The 16,779-nt window shown below is 34.6% G+C and overlaps 3 protein-coding genes across 3 annotated transcripts; 1 reads left to right on the top strand and 2 right to left on the bottom strand.

The window, feature by feature from the left end:
- Positions 1–24: 24 nt before the first annotated feature.
- LOC132193345 (serine/threonine-protein kinase 19-like) lies at positions 25–1,439 on the top strand. Its single transcript, XM_059613956.1, has 6 exons — positions 25–167; positions 339–558; positions 615–832; positions 888–1,044; positions 1,097–1,185; positions 1,242–1,439. The coding sequence occupies exons 2-6, from the start codon at positions 343–345 to the stop codon at positions 1,306–1,308; spliced, it is 747 nt and encodes a 248-aa protein (XP_059469939.1). The 5' UTR covers positions 25–167; positions 339–342; the 3' UTR covers positions 1,309–1,439.
- Positions 1,440–1,454: 15 nt separating this feature from the next.
- LOC132193344 (uncharacterized) lies at positions 1,455–5,442 on the bottom strand. Its single transcript, XM_059613955.1, has 7 exons — positions 5,209–5,442; positions 4,552–4,669; positions 3,296–3,429; positions 2,877–3,203; positions 2,310–2,593; positions 1,698–1,828; positions 1,455–1,643 (listed from the first exon to the last, which is right to left on the bottom strand). Exons 1-7 carry the CDS (start codon positions 5,413–5,415, stop codon positions 1,537–1,539), a joined length of 1,308 nt encoding a protein of 435 aa, XP_059469938.1. The 5' UTR covers positions 5,416–5,442; the 3' UTR covers positions 1,455–1,536.
- A 2,016-nt stretch (positions 5,443–7,458) lies between these two features.
- LOC132193464 (uncharacterized) lies at positions 7,459–12,315 on the bottom strand. Its single transcript, XM_059614166.1, has 7 exons — positions 12,089–12,315; positions 11,564–11,681; positions 10,343–10,476; positions 9,852–10,184; positions 8,735–9,012; positions 7,754–7,884; positions 7,459–7,689 (listed from the first exon to the last, which is right to left on the bottom strand). Exons 1-7 carry the CDS (start codon positions 12,311–12,313, stop codon positions 7,589–7,591), a joined length of 1,320 nt encoding a protein of 439 aa, XP_059470149.1. The 5' UTR covers positions 12,314–12,315; the 3' UTR covers positions 7,459–7,588.
- Between the last annotated feature and the right edge of the window lie 4,464 nt (positions 12,316–16,779).

The following is a 16,779-nucleotide window of genomic DNA, read 5'->3' as shown; positions in this document are numbered from 1 at the left end:
TGCATACTTGCGAAGGTCAAGGAACTTGGCTGAAGTAAACAAAAACAAAAAGCTCTCCGCTGAAATGAAATGCACATAATTGCGTGGGCTGCGCTCATATAGGAGATTTGCGTTGTCTGTCAATCTCTGTGTAATTTTTTATGCATGCCTGAGTAGAAAGATCTCTGGTATGTATTAAACTACATCAAATTGGTATAATTTACAAAATTTCTCTTAGTTTTTTCCTGAGCAAAAATATTTGACAACGAATCTCAGCTCATACTTCTTATCAATTACATACCCAGTCTTATATAAAGAGGCTTTGTGTAATATTACAATTTTGTCATTACATATTTCAGAAAAATGAGCAAACGCGCCCTCAAAGTTGAATCTCAGGATGAACAAAATCAACCGAACAGCAAATTGCTTAAGTTGCCGGCAAGTAAAACTTTGGAGGCGATCAGAAAATTGACCACCACATTCCCGTCCTTGCGGTTTTACAACAAAATTCCGCCGGTCGTTATGCTTCACCAAATTTACGATTTGGTTCCATCTCGAACCCTCGTCGACAGGGAGATTGTAAAAATAATTTTATAAATTTAATTGGTTGATTTTATATTTATATAATTTTTCAGAATAACTTGAGAAGCAAAGGGGCTGTTTGTGTATTCCAACTGGGCATCGATCTGCACTCGAGAGCTGTCATCCTTGCCGAGGACATGCTGAAAACTGCAGAAATCTGCTACCCTGGAAACCGACTTGTGGCGAAGTATCTTGAAAAAATAATTCCCATGGGTCTCATTGAAATAGAGAGAACCAGACTGGAGACTGTTGTTTCCAAAGCAGAAGCCAAGTAAGCATTTTTTCTTTCCTGAGCACGCTGTGAATATAAAATGCAATTCCTCAAGGGAACTGATGCACTTTGGGTACCTCGTGCTGAAAGACAGCAAGACGTACAGTTTGTCTTTTCCCAACGCCGGGAATTTTATAAGGGCATTCAACAAGGGACGTAAAACTCTGCTTAGTCAAGTGAAGAAGAGCAAATACGACCAAATATTAGAAAGGGTTTGCTGATTTTTTTGGAAGTTAACATCATTGAAAAATTATTCTTGTTTAGGACTTATTGAGTAAACCTTTCGAAAAGACAGTTGTTCTTGGTACGCAGTACCAAATTCATGATATTGTTGGAGCAGATTTAGTGCAGAGGTAAAAATTTAAAATAATTTTAAACTTGATAAAAAGTACTTTCATTTTAATTTTAGCCACGAAACAACATCTGGAAGGATGTTGAAAATCAACTCAAACGGGATAAAAGTACTGAAAAAGTAATTTATACAAGCAATAATTCTAAAATCGCATCTTCGCACTTATTTCTTGTCAGAACTGGAAATGAAAAAAATCTCCCAAATCTAATAATGTGATATTTTGGATGTCGTCAATTGGATATTAAAACCAAAAATGATTTTTTTTTTGCAAATTAACTTTTTATTTTGATACACCTTGAGAAGGTACAACAATAATAAAGAGCTTTGCTTTAAAACTTTAATAAGTTGAAATTTAAGGGAACTCAGCGTAGGTGAAGACGTAAACCTCTTGAGCTGTGAAGGCAGCGGCAACGATCTCGTTGTAGCCGTCATTGTCAAGGTCGGCAATGGCGTATTTGCCTGGTTAAATATTTCATGAATGGATGCAATTGACGTTGGATTTGAATAATTTACCAGTAGTGGTAGCACCAGTGTCAATGAGCAGGTGCTTAGTGTAAGACCAATCGTTCGGGTCCTGGCTGTTGGGTTCCAGGATGTAGTGCTTGCCGTCATCATCACCGGAGACAAAGATGTAAGGCTTGTCACTGAAAGATTAATTAGTTTTAATTTCAGTTTGGAAATAAGTTATAATTATGGTAAAAAATGGAATTACATCAAGTTAATTGAGATATTTGAGATTGATTTTATTTATAAAAATATTAAACGCATTAAGTTTATTTAAAAATCAATTATTTAATATAAACCGTCCAAAAGTGGAGATTATGGAATTATTTCCTGTTTTAATTAATTTGATGCGCTCATCAAGTTTCTTTCTTGTAACTGCTGTTTAATTAAATACTCTAGGTAACTAAATGGGTCAAATATAAAATTAAAGGAACAGCTAGGGTAATTGTTAATTGATTTTTTTAAATAAAAATTTATATCAATGGATTTAAAAGTTATTCGAGTTTTTTGACTGATTGTTGAGAGAAGAAAATATAAAAATTTTCTTTGTATATTAATTTGCAACCTGCTTGACTTAGCTGTGCGGCAGGCTGCATACATTCGAAAATCGCAGGCGCTTACCCGGACTGCTGGTGCTGCACCCCCTTGTAGAAGGCGTGCGGAGCGCCAGGAGACATTGACTGGCCTCCGATGATATTATTGGGCACGAAGCCTTCGGCGATGGTGATTCTCTGCCACTCGTCGGTCCTGAAGTCGTCGGGAACGGGGAAGACATGAACGTTTCCTCCAAAAGAGTGGTTGTAGCCGCAAATAGTGACGTCCAGTCTGCCATCCAAGTTCACGTCGCCGACCTCCAGATCGAAACCTTGGCCGATGTTCACGCCATCAATCACTCTCTCGATCAGCTGAAATTCAAAACAAATATTAATTTTAAAATTTTCAGTACAAGTTTTGGAGACAAGAAATTAAAAAGAATATATTAACTGCAAAATTTTTAACTAAAGTTGCGTATAAAAAAGAGCATTAAAAAAACTAGCTGGAAAATTTGATTAAACTCCACTGCAAAAATAAATGGAAAATACTTTAAGAATTCATTTCTTATGCTGGATCAAAAGTTTGATTATTTCATATAATTTAATAAATTTTCTTCTTTGAGAAACAAATGAATTTCTGAATAATGCTTCTTACAGTGGAAGGGTCACTGAGGAAACTGTCACTGCCGTCAGCCGCATAGTAGATGGCGAGTCTCTCGGTGAAGAAATTGGCGCTGATCAGCACCAAAAAGTCGGCGCCGTTGGCCTGAAGAGTTGCGAGACGGAAGTGCACATCAGGGCCATCTTCAAATATGATTTTTTCGGCCCAACCTGCGCTGGCAGTGCCAGGGTTTTTGAGCCACAACAGTTCCAGAATTGGGGCACCGACGTTGCGCAAGTGGAACCTGGCGGTTATGGCGTCGAGGAGGCCGTCGTGGTCGACGTCGTACCAAATGACGCGGTGGTAAGACAATGCCTCGGTCTAGAATTCAGAAAAGTAAATTGTATAATTATATTATATTTAAATATATTCAAACTCGATGTTAAATTTTGCAAAAAAAAAAATGTACAAACATCAGCGGAAGCGATGTTGATGGGTCCTTCGAAGGGTTCGACGTCGGTGAAGTAAATGTTGAGTTTTCCGTTTTGCTTGCCAGGAGGAATGAAACCTGAAGTCCAGATGATACCCTCACGACCAAGAACAGAGCCTATTAAAATTTAATGAGAAGAATGAATATTAAAATTTCAACCAAAAAGAATATTGCAAAATAATATCAGTTAATTAAATTGACTGAATTGTTGGCAATTAAAAAATAACACATTTATTAAATTATATAATACTAAAATACTTACTTAGAGCTTGACAGAAAAAGCTTTTTTTAGTTTTGGAAAGGTTTTCTCAAAAATTAAAAATAAATTGGCATTTTTCTCAGTAGCTCTATATATTTTAATTATATTTTATTGTAGCATAGTTTGAGTTTCCTCACAAGATTGCGTAAAATGAGATTCAGATTTTTAATCAAACGCAAATTTTTCACGGTCACGTGGTCGCATAATTTGCATTTGTGCAGCTCTGTTGTGGCCAGCGCAAGACGAGCCTCGTGAAATGCGAGCTGGACGTTCTCCTCCATATATAAGCGCGTGTGTTTAATTAATAAATGCCGCCTCCACTTGCGTGTGTCCCAAAGTGGCCACCGCAGCGAATACCAAGCAAAGCAAACAGACGCAAGGAATTTACGGCTCACGAAAAGCCTTTATTAATCCTAGGCCGGCGGGCAGAGGCTGGAAATTAGTCGCAGAAAACGTCGAGTGAAGCCGCCATTCGTGATTATTTCCTCTGCATTTGTGCTGCTTATCTTAATTGACGTGTCATATCAAGCTCTTATCACTGCTTTTTTAATTTTTACTTTATAAAAACTGCTGCAAATTTAAATTTTATAAAATAATTTTTTCCTTTTCAATTTAAGCAATTTTTTCCCGGTTTTTCTATGAAATAATTTTTCTTGCTAAAAATAAATGTTTGCAACTCTAAACAAGAGATTTTATTGAGTTCATTTTTATTCTTCTCATAGTGTCCTTTCATTTTATGCGATTTATGAATTACGCTCCCTACTTTCATGTCAATTGTAAACTTGCTTTAATGTCCCAGTACACAAAAGGCAAAGGGAGCTCGAAGTGAAAAACCACTTCTCTCTCCTTCTTGTTAGAATATGCAAGCGCATTAATGGGCATTGTGTTACAAGTTTGTGTTTGTTTTTAATTACCATGGAGAGAGAAAATTCGCTAACTCGCTTTGAATGAAAGAAAGGGAGACTGGGAAAGTTACTCACTTGGCATTAAATTTACGTCGTTAGGCCAGAGGTTTTCTTGGTCAATAAGGGTGGGTGCCCAGTTGGCCACGTCGTTGAGTTGTCTGCCTGGAGAGCGTTTGTAGTAGATGTCATCATTCTACAAACAAATTTCAAGTTTATAATTAAAAAAAAAAATACATATATTGCATAACACAAATATTATTTAATTAAATTAATGTTTATTATATTAATAAATTTATTAAATTAAAAAATCTGAAAGAAAAAATTGAAATAATTCAGAATTAACAAATCTTTAAAAAATAGTTCTATGTATAAACTTTAGATTGCTTCAAATTTTAAAATAAATGACATGAAAACTGATATTTTTTTATATAGTTTTTAATAATATTGAACTTTTATTAATTTATATTGCACTCTATCTCAAGATCAATACTTTGCTTGCAATTTATTATTTTATTGAATCTCTCAGTCAACAAGAGAGATCTTTAGACCTCCTCTTGCTTTAAATGATTAATATTCTAAATTATGGGCAGCAATTGCCTTTGTGATATATCAATAAACACAATTTGCAACTAAATATGAAGCAAACTGTTTGCACTTCGTAATTATTAGACTTAATGAGCGCTACAAGGAGATTTAATTAAAAGTTGCTTTGGCCTAGTTAATTAGCAATACCTGGAATAAGGCAAGAGCGTCAAAGTTCGAGATGTAGAGGGTTAACTTGTCCAGAGGATCAACGTCCGTTTGCTCGGTTTCAAAGATCTGGACGAACGCAGGGTGACTGATGGGGAACTTGTCGAGCAGACGAGGCAGGACGCGGTCCTGACCTGCGACGAAGGTGGCCGCCAATACCAACGGGAGGAAGACAGCGAGTCTCGTCATGGTGATTGGTATAAAAAGCTTTACCTGTAACACTTCTCGTCTTTTTAAAGCTGCAGACCTGGTGCGTGATAAGATATCAAGATAATGGATGTTGGGAATGTCCGAATTATGGTCTGCTGCTCGCAATGCAAAGACGAAAAGCGAAAACCACTTGAGTAATCATTTAAGTCTTCAAGTAATAAAAATCTAATAAACTATTATATATACCACGTAAAATTTCTTACAAATAGCCATTTTCATTCAAAAAATGTTTTCAAAGGTTTTCCAGTGAAATATACAATTTTTTACTCAAACAGCAAACGCTCAAAACTTGTAAATAATTCAAAAGTCAAAAAGATCTTGGGTAAAACAAAATAATCCTGTAATTGTTTACATCCTTTCAGATTAAAAAAAAACGAAATTGTAGCTTTTTTTAAATATAAATAAATGTAAATAAATATTGTCAACTTGCATCCAATTAAATATTTAAAAAAATTGATTTCAACCATAAATGTTGAAATGGCACCATTGTTAGATGCAAAAAAAAAATATAACATTTTACGGGTCTTTTCGGCAAAGAACTTTGATTAAAAATATTTTCAAAAAAAGCATTTTCATCATTATTATAAGTTTATTTCTCAAAAATTTTTATGCATCTTATCATAATTTTTTTCATTGGAGAGTTATTTGCCAGTCTGCGAGTTTTATAACTATAAATGACGGCACGGTTCGATAAAGAGCAGAGCTGTGATTATACGAATCTCGAAACTTACGAACGTGACAGATTTTGTGTGTCCCAGATGCTATAATCTAGGAGACAAGAGTACACAGCTTAAAGCACTCCAGTTTGCTTCGGTCCATCATCGATTATCACTGAAAATTGTATATGATAAATACTCTCTCGATGGCTATCACTTTTTTTACAGCTGGATATTGACTCGTGAGAGAGCGTATCGCGCATTTGCATTCGCCGCAACACGCCATAAATTCCTGCGTTAAATCCCCAGGGCTGCGTTCTCGTTCTTTTATTTATTATTCGCTTTTCTCAGTCATGCCCGAATCATAATTCCCAACAGAGTTTACATTTGTGGGAGCCTTTATTGCGCTAGTCGTATTTTATTTGTCGTCATAACGTAAAAACGAGCTAGGGAAATTTACAGTGTACTGCGCTGCATTAGCGCTCGCGTGCACACGTTTTATAGGTGCATTTTGTAATTAGGCAACTCCAAGGGAAGTAAAATCTTGCGTCTTTTTATGCTTCATTAAGTCAGTTTTAAGAGCGTTATTAAACATGTAGGAAAATTAACTTTAACAACTGTAATTTGTCTTTCAAGAGGGGACTTAAAAAGCACAATTTAATATCTGTCTATGGCTGTTAATTATTAATGGTAAATTGTATAATTTTTATAACACAACGTGACATGGAACGACAAAAGCGGAGAACGTCATAATAAAAAAAAAAAAAAAAATCAATATTCAGTATCTATGATGACAAATTAAAGGTGTGAAATTGCATATATCGCTGGTAATGCAATAAATAAAATTTAGATTTAAGCGGATTCTAGATTTAAAATTAAAAATGTTAGAAAATTTTATTTCTGTTTACACCGCAGTGGCAAATGCAGCTTTTTAATGCTGATTTTACGTTTAACAATTTAATAGTGTGAGAAAAATATTCAATATTCTACTATTCATGCAGTATCATATAAGTAAAACCTTATCATATTACAATAAGCCTTATCATTCAACATAATTTTCTCATGATAATCAATGATGATCAAGTTAGATTACATTTCCTGCACTTGCAAAAGTCGCAAAGTCCAAGCGTAAAAAAGATCTCGTAATAATCATTTTCTGACACATTTTTAAAATTTTATTTAATTAAATGAAAACTAAAAGATATCAGCTGAAGCAATAAAAAGTGAATGTGAAGAGGGGAAAAAATATCTAAATTCATGAAAATTGAATTTTTCATCAATTTAAAATCAAATCAAACCTTAAAATATCTATGTTAGTTTCATCATAAAAAAATAATAACTTGACAAAGTTTGGTGCTTCAATAAATTTATTCATTATTGATATCGCAACGGATACTGAAATTAAAGCCTTTAAATTTAAGAAAAAAAATTATATTTTCTTCTTCAATAAATATACATAATTAAACTACTGAGCATTTTGGGTGATTGGCAGCTTTCTACGGCCCGTAAGTAAAAACGTAGACTTCTCCCGCAGAGTAGGCAGCGGCGACGATCTCATTAAAGCCGTCGTTGTCAATGTCGTGGATCGAGTATTTGCCTGTTGCCAAGAAGAAGAACTGCATTACAAGGAGTGTCCGGGAAAAAATGCTTGACCTAAATACCTGTCGTGGTTCCATTGGTGTCAATGAGCAGGTGCTTGGTGTAGTCCCAAACGGCGGGGTCTTGAGAGACAGGCTCCAAAATGTAGTGCCTGCCATCGTCATCTCCAGAGACAAAAAGGTAAGGCTTATCACTGCAGAAAAAAAAAGACGATTATGTATCGCTCTCGAGGGAGACGGACATTCAGATTAATGATCACAAGTCGCCCTCTGAACTGAGGATCCAATAATTTTATGGAAAAAGTATTGAGCAGATGTTAGGACGTTCTTTTTTATGGTTTTGAAGCACACAACCATCACAGAGAATTTATTGGTATTTTTCTTTTAGCTTTTACCCAGCGGTCTGGATTTTATTGTGATTGTCATAATTATATAATATTTTTGATCAAAATTAAAATTGTGTACAGTTTCTTCCGATGAACACAAGAAAAAGTTTAAATTTGAATCTTGTACCGTCATTATTCATTAATTAATTGTTATGAATTTTTCAAATAAGAATGAGTTTTAGATTTTATTTTGAAGATCAGGTAAAAAGGAAAAATAAATATATAAGAGAAGCTTGCATAACCGTCAAACTTAATAACTTAATTTTGAGATTAATAATTTTTAATAGCTCTATTTTTAATTTCGAAATAACAAGTACTTTTGTTTTGGAATAAAAAACAAATTTTCTGCAACGAGGAAAAAGTCTTCATTTCTATTAATTACTGTTTAAAATTTAGAATTAGGGGAATCTATTGCAAAAAAATTGGTTCCAAGAATTAAGAATTTTCCTTATTTGTGGCCAATATTTGAAAGCAATACAGAGTTACCATCGAATTAAATTTTGAATGAAATCTTTTAAAAGGAATATAATCAAATTGAGGTGAAATTTTATCAACACTGCAGCAATAATAATTCCAAAAGTTTGAAAGCAACCGGCACGACTCTCATGCAAAGCAAGTTGCCTATACACGCGAAAGTCGCAGGCGCTTATTTGCTTACCCAGACAGTTGGTGATCGACTCCTCTGTAGAAGGGTTGAGGGGCACCTGGCGACATAAGATTGGGACCTGGGGCCGGCATGAAACCACTGGCAATGGTGATTCTTTGCCACTCGTCGGTCCTGAAGTCGTCGGGAATGGGGAAGACGAAAACGTTTCCTCCGAAAGAGTAGTTGTAGCCGCAAACAATCAGCTCGCGTCGGCCGTCGTTGTTCAGGTCACCAACATCCAGATCGAAAGTCTGGCCGATGTTGACGTTGTCAATCACCCTTTGGATCAGCTGGAAAATTGAGTTAATAATAATAATTGTATACAACAAATCGATAAAAGTGGACAAGAAAATGTCAAGGGCGGCTGAGTTTTGTTCTTTCTTGAGCGTGCACCGTAAAAATAAAGAAAGGTATTATAAATAATGGAATCCCACTCTCAGCAAAAAGCTGCGCCACATATCATTTCTTGTCAGATATTTTTATCAGTGTTGCACGCGCCACTACTCCGAGGCTGTGGTCTGTGCCATGTCGATTGGATATAAGAGAAATTGGAAAAAAAAGAAAATGCTATTTTTTGCTCGTAACTTTTCCCCTTCAGCTGTGAGCAGTACGTAATATTTCCAAGTAGTTAAGAACGATTTTTAGTTTTACTAATAATACGTACGTTATCCTTTATAATAGGAAAAAAATAAAAATTTCATTTCATTTGAAAGAATCAAAGTTGGAAAATATCGCAATCATCTTTTAATTATCACGGAAAGCGAAAAATTCAACTAAATTCAATCAGATTGGATTTGTTTGAAATTGGTTAAATTACATTTTTGTCTATTTAAATTCAGGCAAAATTAAAAAATTATTTTGGATTAAATTTCCAAGTTTTCCAAATTCAATGTTAAAAGCAAATATATCATATCTTTTGAAAAGACGCCTGCAAATAATTGGTGTGAAAAAAGCCATCATTATAACTGGGGATTTTTTTCTTTTTAAAATAAGTTCTGTTATTTAAGAAATAAATTTCTGTTTGGAATTCTTGGGATATAAAATTTGATTTGTTTTTAAATAAAAATTTAATAAAAATGGATGAAACAACGCAAAATTATTGCTGTTATATTTGGTAATATTTTCTTACCGTGGAAGGGTCGCTGAGGAAACTGTCGCTGCCGTCGGCGGCGTAGTAAATTGAGAGTTTCTCTGTGAAAAACTCTGAGGCAACCAGCACTGTGAAGTCTTGGCCGTTCGCTTGCATGGTTGTGATTCGGAAGTGGACGTCGGGTCCACCTTCGAAAATGATTCGTTGCGTCCAGTTGGCGGAAGGTTCTCCAGTGCCGGGGTTCTCGAGCCACAGCAGCTGCAGGACGTCACTACCAAAAGTGCGCAGGGAGAATCTGGCGGTCAGGGCGTCTTTGAATCCGTCGTGGTTGACGTCGTACCAAATAACGCGGTGATACGAGAATGTATCAGGCTAATTGATAAAATAGTAAATGAATTAGTTGCATTAAATTTCAATGGTAAATTAAAATTTAAAAAGAAAAGAAAATTTAAATTATTTAAAAGTTACTAATATTAATTAAATGGAAACAATGAAATAAAAAGTTATATAGAATTAATTTTTTTTTTTACCTCAAGACCTGCAATATTCCACGGTCCTTCAGCTGGATCGACGTCAGTCAGGTAAACATTAAGAGCTCCCCTTTGCTTGCCAGGAACCAAGAAACCAGAAGTCCAGATCACACCTTCACGTCCAACAACATCGCCTGTTAACAAAATAAACGGGCGGTTAAAAAATATAGCTATAAATATAATTAAATGCTCTAAAATTTTATTCAAATTTTTAAGAGATAAAAGTAAATTTTGTAAAATTTCAGCTGTTTTTGGAGCTGTTTAATTATCTGGCCGGAAATTGCGGCCACATTTAAGTAGCCTAAACAAATGCCACGTAATTAAAGCAAAGTACACAAGACCAAGTAGACACTTGGGATAAAAGCAAAGCTTGTTTTCTGACCGCGACGCAGTGTACGTACACCAGAAAAGCCAATTACTGGTAAAGCATCACGCAGTAGCAGAAAAAAAAAAAAAAAGTCACGAAGAGTCCAGCCAATGAAAAGAGCATGAAAAAAATTGACCTTTTAAAGTGATAAATCATTTTTAAACTGACAGACGGAAAAGAGATTTTTGGTCTCGGATGATTTTTGGGCCTTTGTGTGATTAATAAAGAGAGTCAAATAAACTCGCCACTTGCTTAATTAATGAGCGTTGCGTCTGAAAGTGGCCGCCACAATTTAAACAGATATTTATATAAGCCTAGGGAATTTAACGCCATGAGTGACGCAAGCTCTTCTGTATTAGCCGGAACAATAAGGTTTCGAGTGAAGTGGAAATTGTAAGGAGCTTTCATTTGGTTAAGGTGCGCTTTTTCCCGAGCGGAACGGATGTGACAAAATCTACAGACAAAAGGTTCCCGTTATCTGCCATAAGCTATAATCCATCCCTAGGCAAGATGTTTCCACGGAAAATGTAAACTAAATTCTTGTTTCAAACTCAAGGAGACTCACGAAGTCGACATCGCAGAGATTAATTTTTGCTCGCGTAATGCAATTGGAAATTCCGATTGGCCAAAACGTTGTTTTCGTGTTAAAAAAATTTATTTATTTTTACTTCTTTGCAAGGAAAACTTTGCTGGTTTATTTTAACGAGAGACTTAAATTATAAATGGCAAATGAGCTTGGAGGTTTCATGCATTTAAAAAGTTTGTCTGATATCAGTAAAGATGAAATAATTGAGCTCCGCTCCTCCTAAATTGAGCCTGAGAGTAAATAAAAAAAAAAAAAAAAAATTACTCACTCGGCATGTAATTGGGGTCGTTGGGCCAGATGTTTGCTTTGTCAATCAGCGTCAGATTCCAGTTGGCCACATTGTTGAGTTGTCTTCCGGGCGAACGAAGCATGTAGACTTCGTCGTACTGCGCGATTCAGTAAAAAGAAGAAAAAAATGAATATTTTAAGCTGTTTCAATAATTAAATAATAATAATTCCCTCATATTAAAAAATGTTAAGCTAAAGTCCATCATTAATCCAAATTGAATAAGAAAACGTAAAATAAGAATTTCAAATTGTGCTTCAAACATAAGCTGTGCGCTGTACTATTATTCAGGTCTCATTCTTGAAGCTTTAACATTTGTTTGTAATAGGATTAATTCTGCCCAAATTTAAGGTTCTTAGGTTAGAGGAAAAAGAATGCAGACAATTACGAAAAACGACTGGACCCTTTTCACTGCACTCTTAATTGACAAATGAAGCTATTTTACTCATTTTTCTTCATTAGCGCTCAAAAATTAATTTAATGATAATTTAAATATTGTAATCATACCGCGGACGGAATGGCGATGGCGTCAAAGGTAGAAACGAAAAGGGTGTATTTGTCGAGGGGATCGACATTCGCTTCAGTCGCGTAAAGCTGAACGAAGGCGGGATGCTTGACTTGGAATCGGTCGATCAGACGCGGCAAAGCCGGGTCTTGGGCTGCGACAAATGCGCCCAATAAGGCTAACTGCAGGAAGACAACAAGCCGAGCCATCGTGTCGGAGGAAAGCATAATTAGCATCGGCCGCTCTTCTATTTTATAGAGGCTGGACCACAAAGATAAGGACGAGCTCGATAATATTTTTTTTTCTCCTCCTCAAAACTGTTATTCAAAGTCTAGCCACTTGAGATGAGTGACAAAGGCGCGATTAAGGTGTGACGGGGGTGTGATAAGTCAAATTTTTTGAGTTTGCACGTATTTTTTCTTTCTTTTAATTGATTACATAATATGTTAGAGAATTTTATATTGCAGCAAAAAGAATAATTTATAGAAAAATTCTTTAACACGCATTTGACTAAAAATATTTTGTAATTTTGTATTAAATGATTGAAGCAACGTTAAATTAAAATAAATAGAATGCTATTTGAGGTTGAATAACCAGAGAGATGTTACGTGATAATTAAAAAAAAAAAAAAAAAAAAAAAAAAAAACTGAATCACTAAACTCATTTTCTTGATTTCAACCGATTTGAACATTAAAAAATCAATTTAATAATAATCTTGTGGTTAAAATTCATCTTCATTTAAAAAATATATTTAAATCAAACTTAGTGTTTTAACAAAAGATTTGACAATAATTACACAAATATTAAAAATCTTTCAATTCACGGATTTTCCATTCTTAAAAATTTCCTATTTTATCCCTAATCTGCAACGTGCAACTTTTATCTGTAATAGACTTGACCGTCATCCACTTCATATTTTTTTGCACAACAAAATCTATGCCTAGTAAATAACGTTAAGCTTACCACATGTTGTCAAACGTGCTGATTAAAGTGTCACCAAAAATGCCAAGAGTAGAAAGATGGAACATTAAGATAAATTTCTATTAAAGCACTTAATGAAGCGTGTTCTGCCACGTGCCTATTGCCAATGACGAGGTCATTGATAAGATTGCATTGACGAAATTTAAAGTATAAAAAATACAGTCCAATGTTGTTAATTTGCTTGTGTGAGTGTGTATGTGTTTATTTTTATTTTTTACAGTCAAATTTCAATGACACAAAATTTCAGCGTTTTTCAATTAATTAATAAGAGCCGTCCGTTCTAATTCGCACGTATTTTTTTGCTATTTTAAAAGTAAGATAAGTTGATTAAATGTACCAAAATTTGTACCCTAAATCATGTGTCACACAATATTGTCGATATGAGATATGAGACGCGGTTTTTTTTTTATAGAGCTCTTACTTCATTTGATCGTAATCTTATTTTAAGTAATATTACCGTTGACCCGGCGATGTTGTGCGTCACATTGATCCGCTCTACTGTATTATTATGTAACAACCTTTGAAAATCTAAATATTTTTCCAAGTTAATAAAGCCCTCCAAAATGAAATTTAACATTCACAATTATAGTGCTCGTTATATTTAACTAGTCGAGTACGAACGCCGCAATGGTGAGGAGAAATTAAATTATTTTACCTCCGCAAAATTAATATATTTGCGTGCGCGTTTTACTTTGAGCAATTAACAAAGCACACGGAAAGGATGAGAATTACATGCACTGCTGCGAGGCAATAACCGACGCAAATTGCTAGCTTTGGTACATATAAAATTGATTGAAATAGTCCGCCTTTGTTTTCTTCGGTCGTAAAATTATGAAGAATAATTGTTGTTCGCAAAGGCGGTTATCGTCACTGAGAAGGAAATTGCGCTTTCTATATCAGCGATTCAATTTGACGAGAGGTATAAAAGCAGCTTTTGTGCCTGCAAATGTACAATTTAATCGATTGGTCTGCTTTTCCGTCAGTGCTGCGGATCATATCTTTATTAATGCAGGCGCAGCAAGAAAATCTCGGATATTTATAGCTTACCTAGTTCTGTGTCGTTTTGTTTACAAAACATTCCGATAAATGTTTGAAATATAATTAGTTTTCCATTTATTGCAGGTATGGAATTTATATGTTTCACTTCAATAATTTTATTTTCTTTATTTATTTATTCTTTATTCTGCATTCAGATAGATTTCTAAATGGCATTATTCAAGAATTGACCAATTGCTTTTATTTTGCATTTCATTGAACTTTACAAAGAATGAGAATAATATTGATTTAAATTAGGCCATGTCACATAGTTTTTCGATGAAATGAACGCACAGCTGAACTAATGATCTTAATGGCCTGCATTTAATTGTAAGAATAAAAATTAAACCTAGTTTTCCTCTTTAACTTTTTGTACTTTAAGTTTTTGAAGTAAATCAGATTCAAATATTAATTATTTTGTTATTATTGTTAAAAAATAAATATTTTTCATGTAAAAAAATAGTAATATTACCTGATTATAAATCTGATTATTACAAACGCACCGCTCTCCTATTGTTATTCAACACTCAACATTGATTGACAGACAAGACTAGGAGCAGAAGTTGTCACTTTTATGCAGAGAAATAAAAACTAGCAAATTTGTTATGTACATAATATATATTATATTAAATTAAAATTTTTTGTTTTTTCAAATTTTGCAAAAAATGAAATAGGGTGTTTTCAACCGTGACTGGTTTTAAAAATTTCGTATCCGATTTTAATCCTCCTAATTCTATAAGAAATGAATGAATCGGGCTTTTTCCTCGTTGCAAAAATTGTTTTTTATTCAAAAAACCAAATCAGTTTCGGTCACGGTCTGCGACCCTCTTTCATGAGCAAGAAAAATACAATTTTTTTCTTTTAGCAAATTTGAAAATATTTGAAAAAATAGCAAATGTGGAAAACACCACATTTTTAACATTAAGAAAATTAAAATCTTAAAACTAACAAATTCAAGTACCAACCTGAATGAGTAAAAGCTGCTCGCTGACTTGCTATTTTTTTTTTATTTTTCTTGCTCATGAAATAGGGTCGCAGACCGTGACCGAAACTGATAGAGCCATTTGGTTTTTTGAATAAAAAAACAATTTTGCAACGAGAAAAAATCCCTCCATTATCATCTCCTCGAGTTTCAACTTCTTCAAACAAATTCTATAAGACTTTTTACGAAAGCAAATTAAATAGCATAAATTCCAATATTTTGTATATGTATTAATGTTGGAGGCAAAGTTTCCCGTGCCTTGAATTATTATGTAATAAACTAAAGTGTGCGCGAATTTATTTAATTTAATCACTCATTCAGTCCAGCTCCGCACAAACAATATTGGCAATTGCCAGACAAACAGGTAAGGCGTTCTCGCTTTTTTCCTTTTCTCGAAATGTGCGTGCGGACGACAAAAAGGTTTGGCAAGAAGTTTTAAGAGCGTCATCAGCACGAAGTGAGAGTTTTCATCACCGGATTTTTTCACCGCCAGACGAGTTTCATTCTTTTTTCTTTTACTAGTCGTGCGACGGCTTGGTTGGTCTTTTTGCGCCGGACGAGGCACACAGATTGCTTTTCCTCGGCCCAGAGCGAGTGTCGGGCGTTTTGTTTTGCAATAAAACGGGGGTGCTTTGACTGGGAAAACCGCAGACATTCTGAACGTAATCACTAGAACGTCCCAAAGAATTTCCTTTATAAGACAAACTTACTTCTTTATTTTTAACTCTCTTGTGGGAAAGTGGAGCAAAAGGGATGTATGAAGCGATAGAGAGAGAAATAAATGCTAAAGGAAGATTGCACGTTGGCTCTGTGAAATCAAACTAGTTCATCTAAGGTCCATAAATTCCAAAGAAAATAAACAAAAGCTTGGTCACTACCCGATGGTGCAGCGTGAAATTTTAATGAGTAGCAAAAAAAAAAAGAAAAACTGCATCAAAGGGCATTTGCAGTAATGTTTTTTATTTTAGAGTTGGAAATTACTCTAAATTTCACAAAAAATTAGATGGAAATAAAAAAAACACACATCTTAAGGTATGGAAGGAAAAATAGGCTTATCAAAGTTTTAGCTCCCCCTGAAAAAAAATATTATGAACAAATAAAAAAACACCTATTTTGATTGGTAAATTACTAACTAGGACTGAATAGGCAAAATGTGAAAAATTGAGATCAGCACTAAAATTTAAAATGTATTTGGCAGGAAATATCTTCAAATTAGCCCCTGTTTCAACCCTTAAGTGTGATTTTATTCTTTATTACTTCAATATCAGTTTATATAATATTAATTGGAATAATTCAAGGATAAAAATAATTTTTAAAACGAGTGAAGGTCACTTTTTTTCTGCAGCAAAAGTCGAGTAAAAGTGGGGCACCTTTTCCAACCAAGGAGGAATTTCTCGGTAGTATTTTCTTGGCGTGGGACGCGCAGATAAAACATAATCGCACCATGATTTAATATATGGTTGGAGGTTTACTGGATGTTTGCGGTGTTCCATTCATCAAGGGTCCTTGGGATTCGCACCACACCAGCGAGCGCTTTTTCACTTGATATGCATCGCGTCAGCTCCTGTGAGCGAGAGCGTTGCCCTGAAAATCTAATTAAATTTGCTCTTCATACAAACACCGAGTAAAATATATCTCGCGAGAAAGGCCGTTTGTGGTGCAAGGTGCAAATCACCTTCAAAGGGACGAGAGATG

Source organism: Neocloeon triangulifer, unplaced genomic scaffold, assembly GCF_031216515.1.
Source record: "Neocloeon triangulifer isolate White Clay Creek 2 clone unplaced genomic scaffold, ASM3121651v1 ptg000004l, whole genome shotgun sequence".
NCBI lineage: Eukaryota > Metazoa > Arthropoda > Insecta > Ephemeroptera > Baetidae > Neocloeon > Neocloeon triangulifer.
Note: the sequence above shows the minus strand (reverse complement) of the source record. Positions and strands in the feature narration are given on the sequence as shown.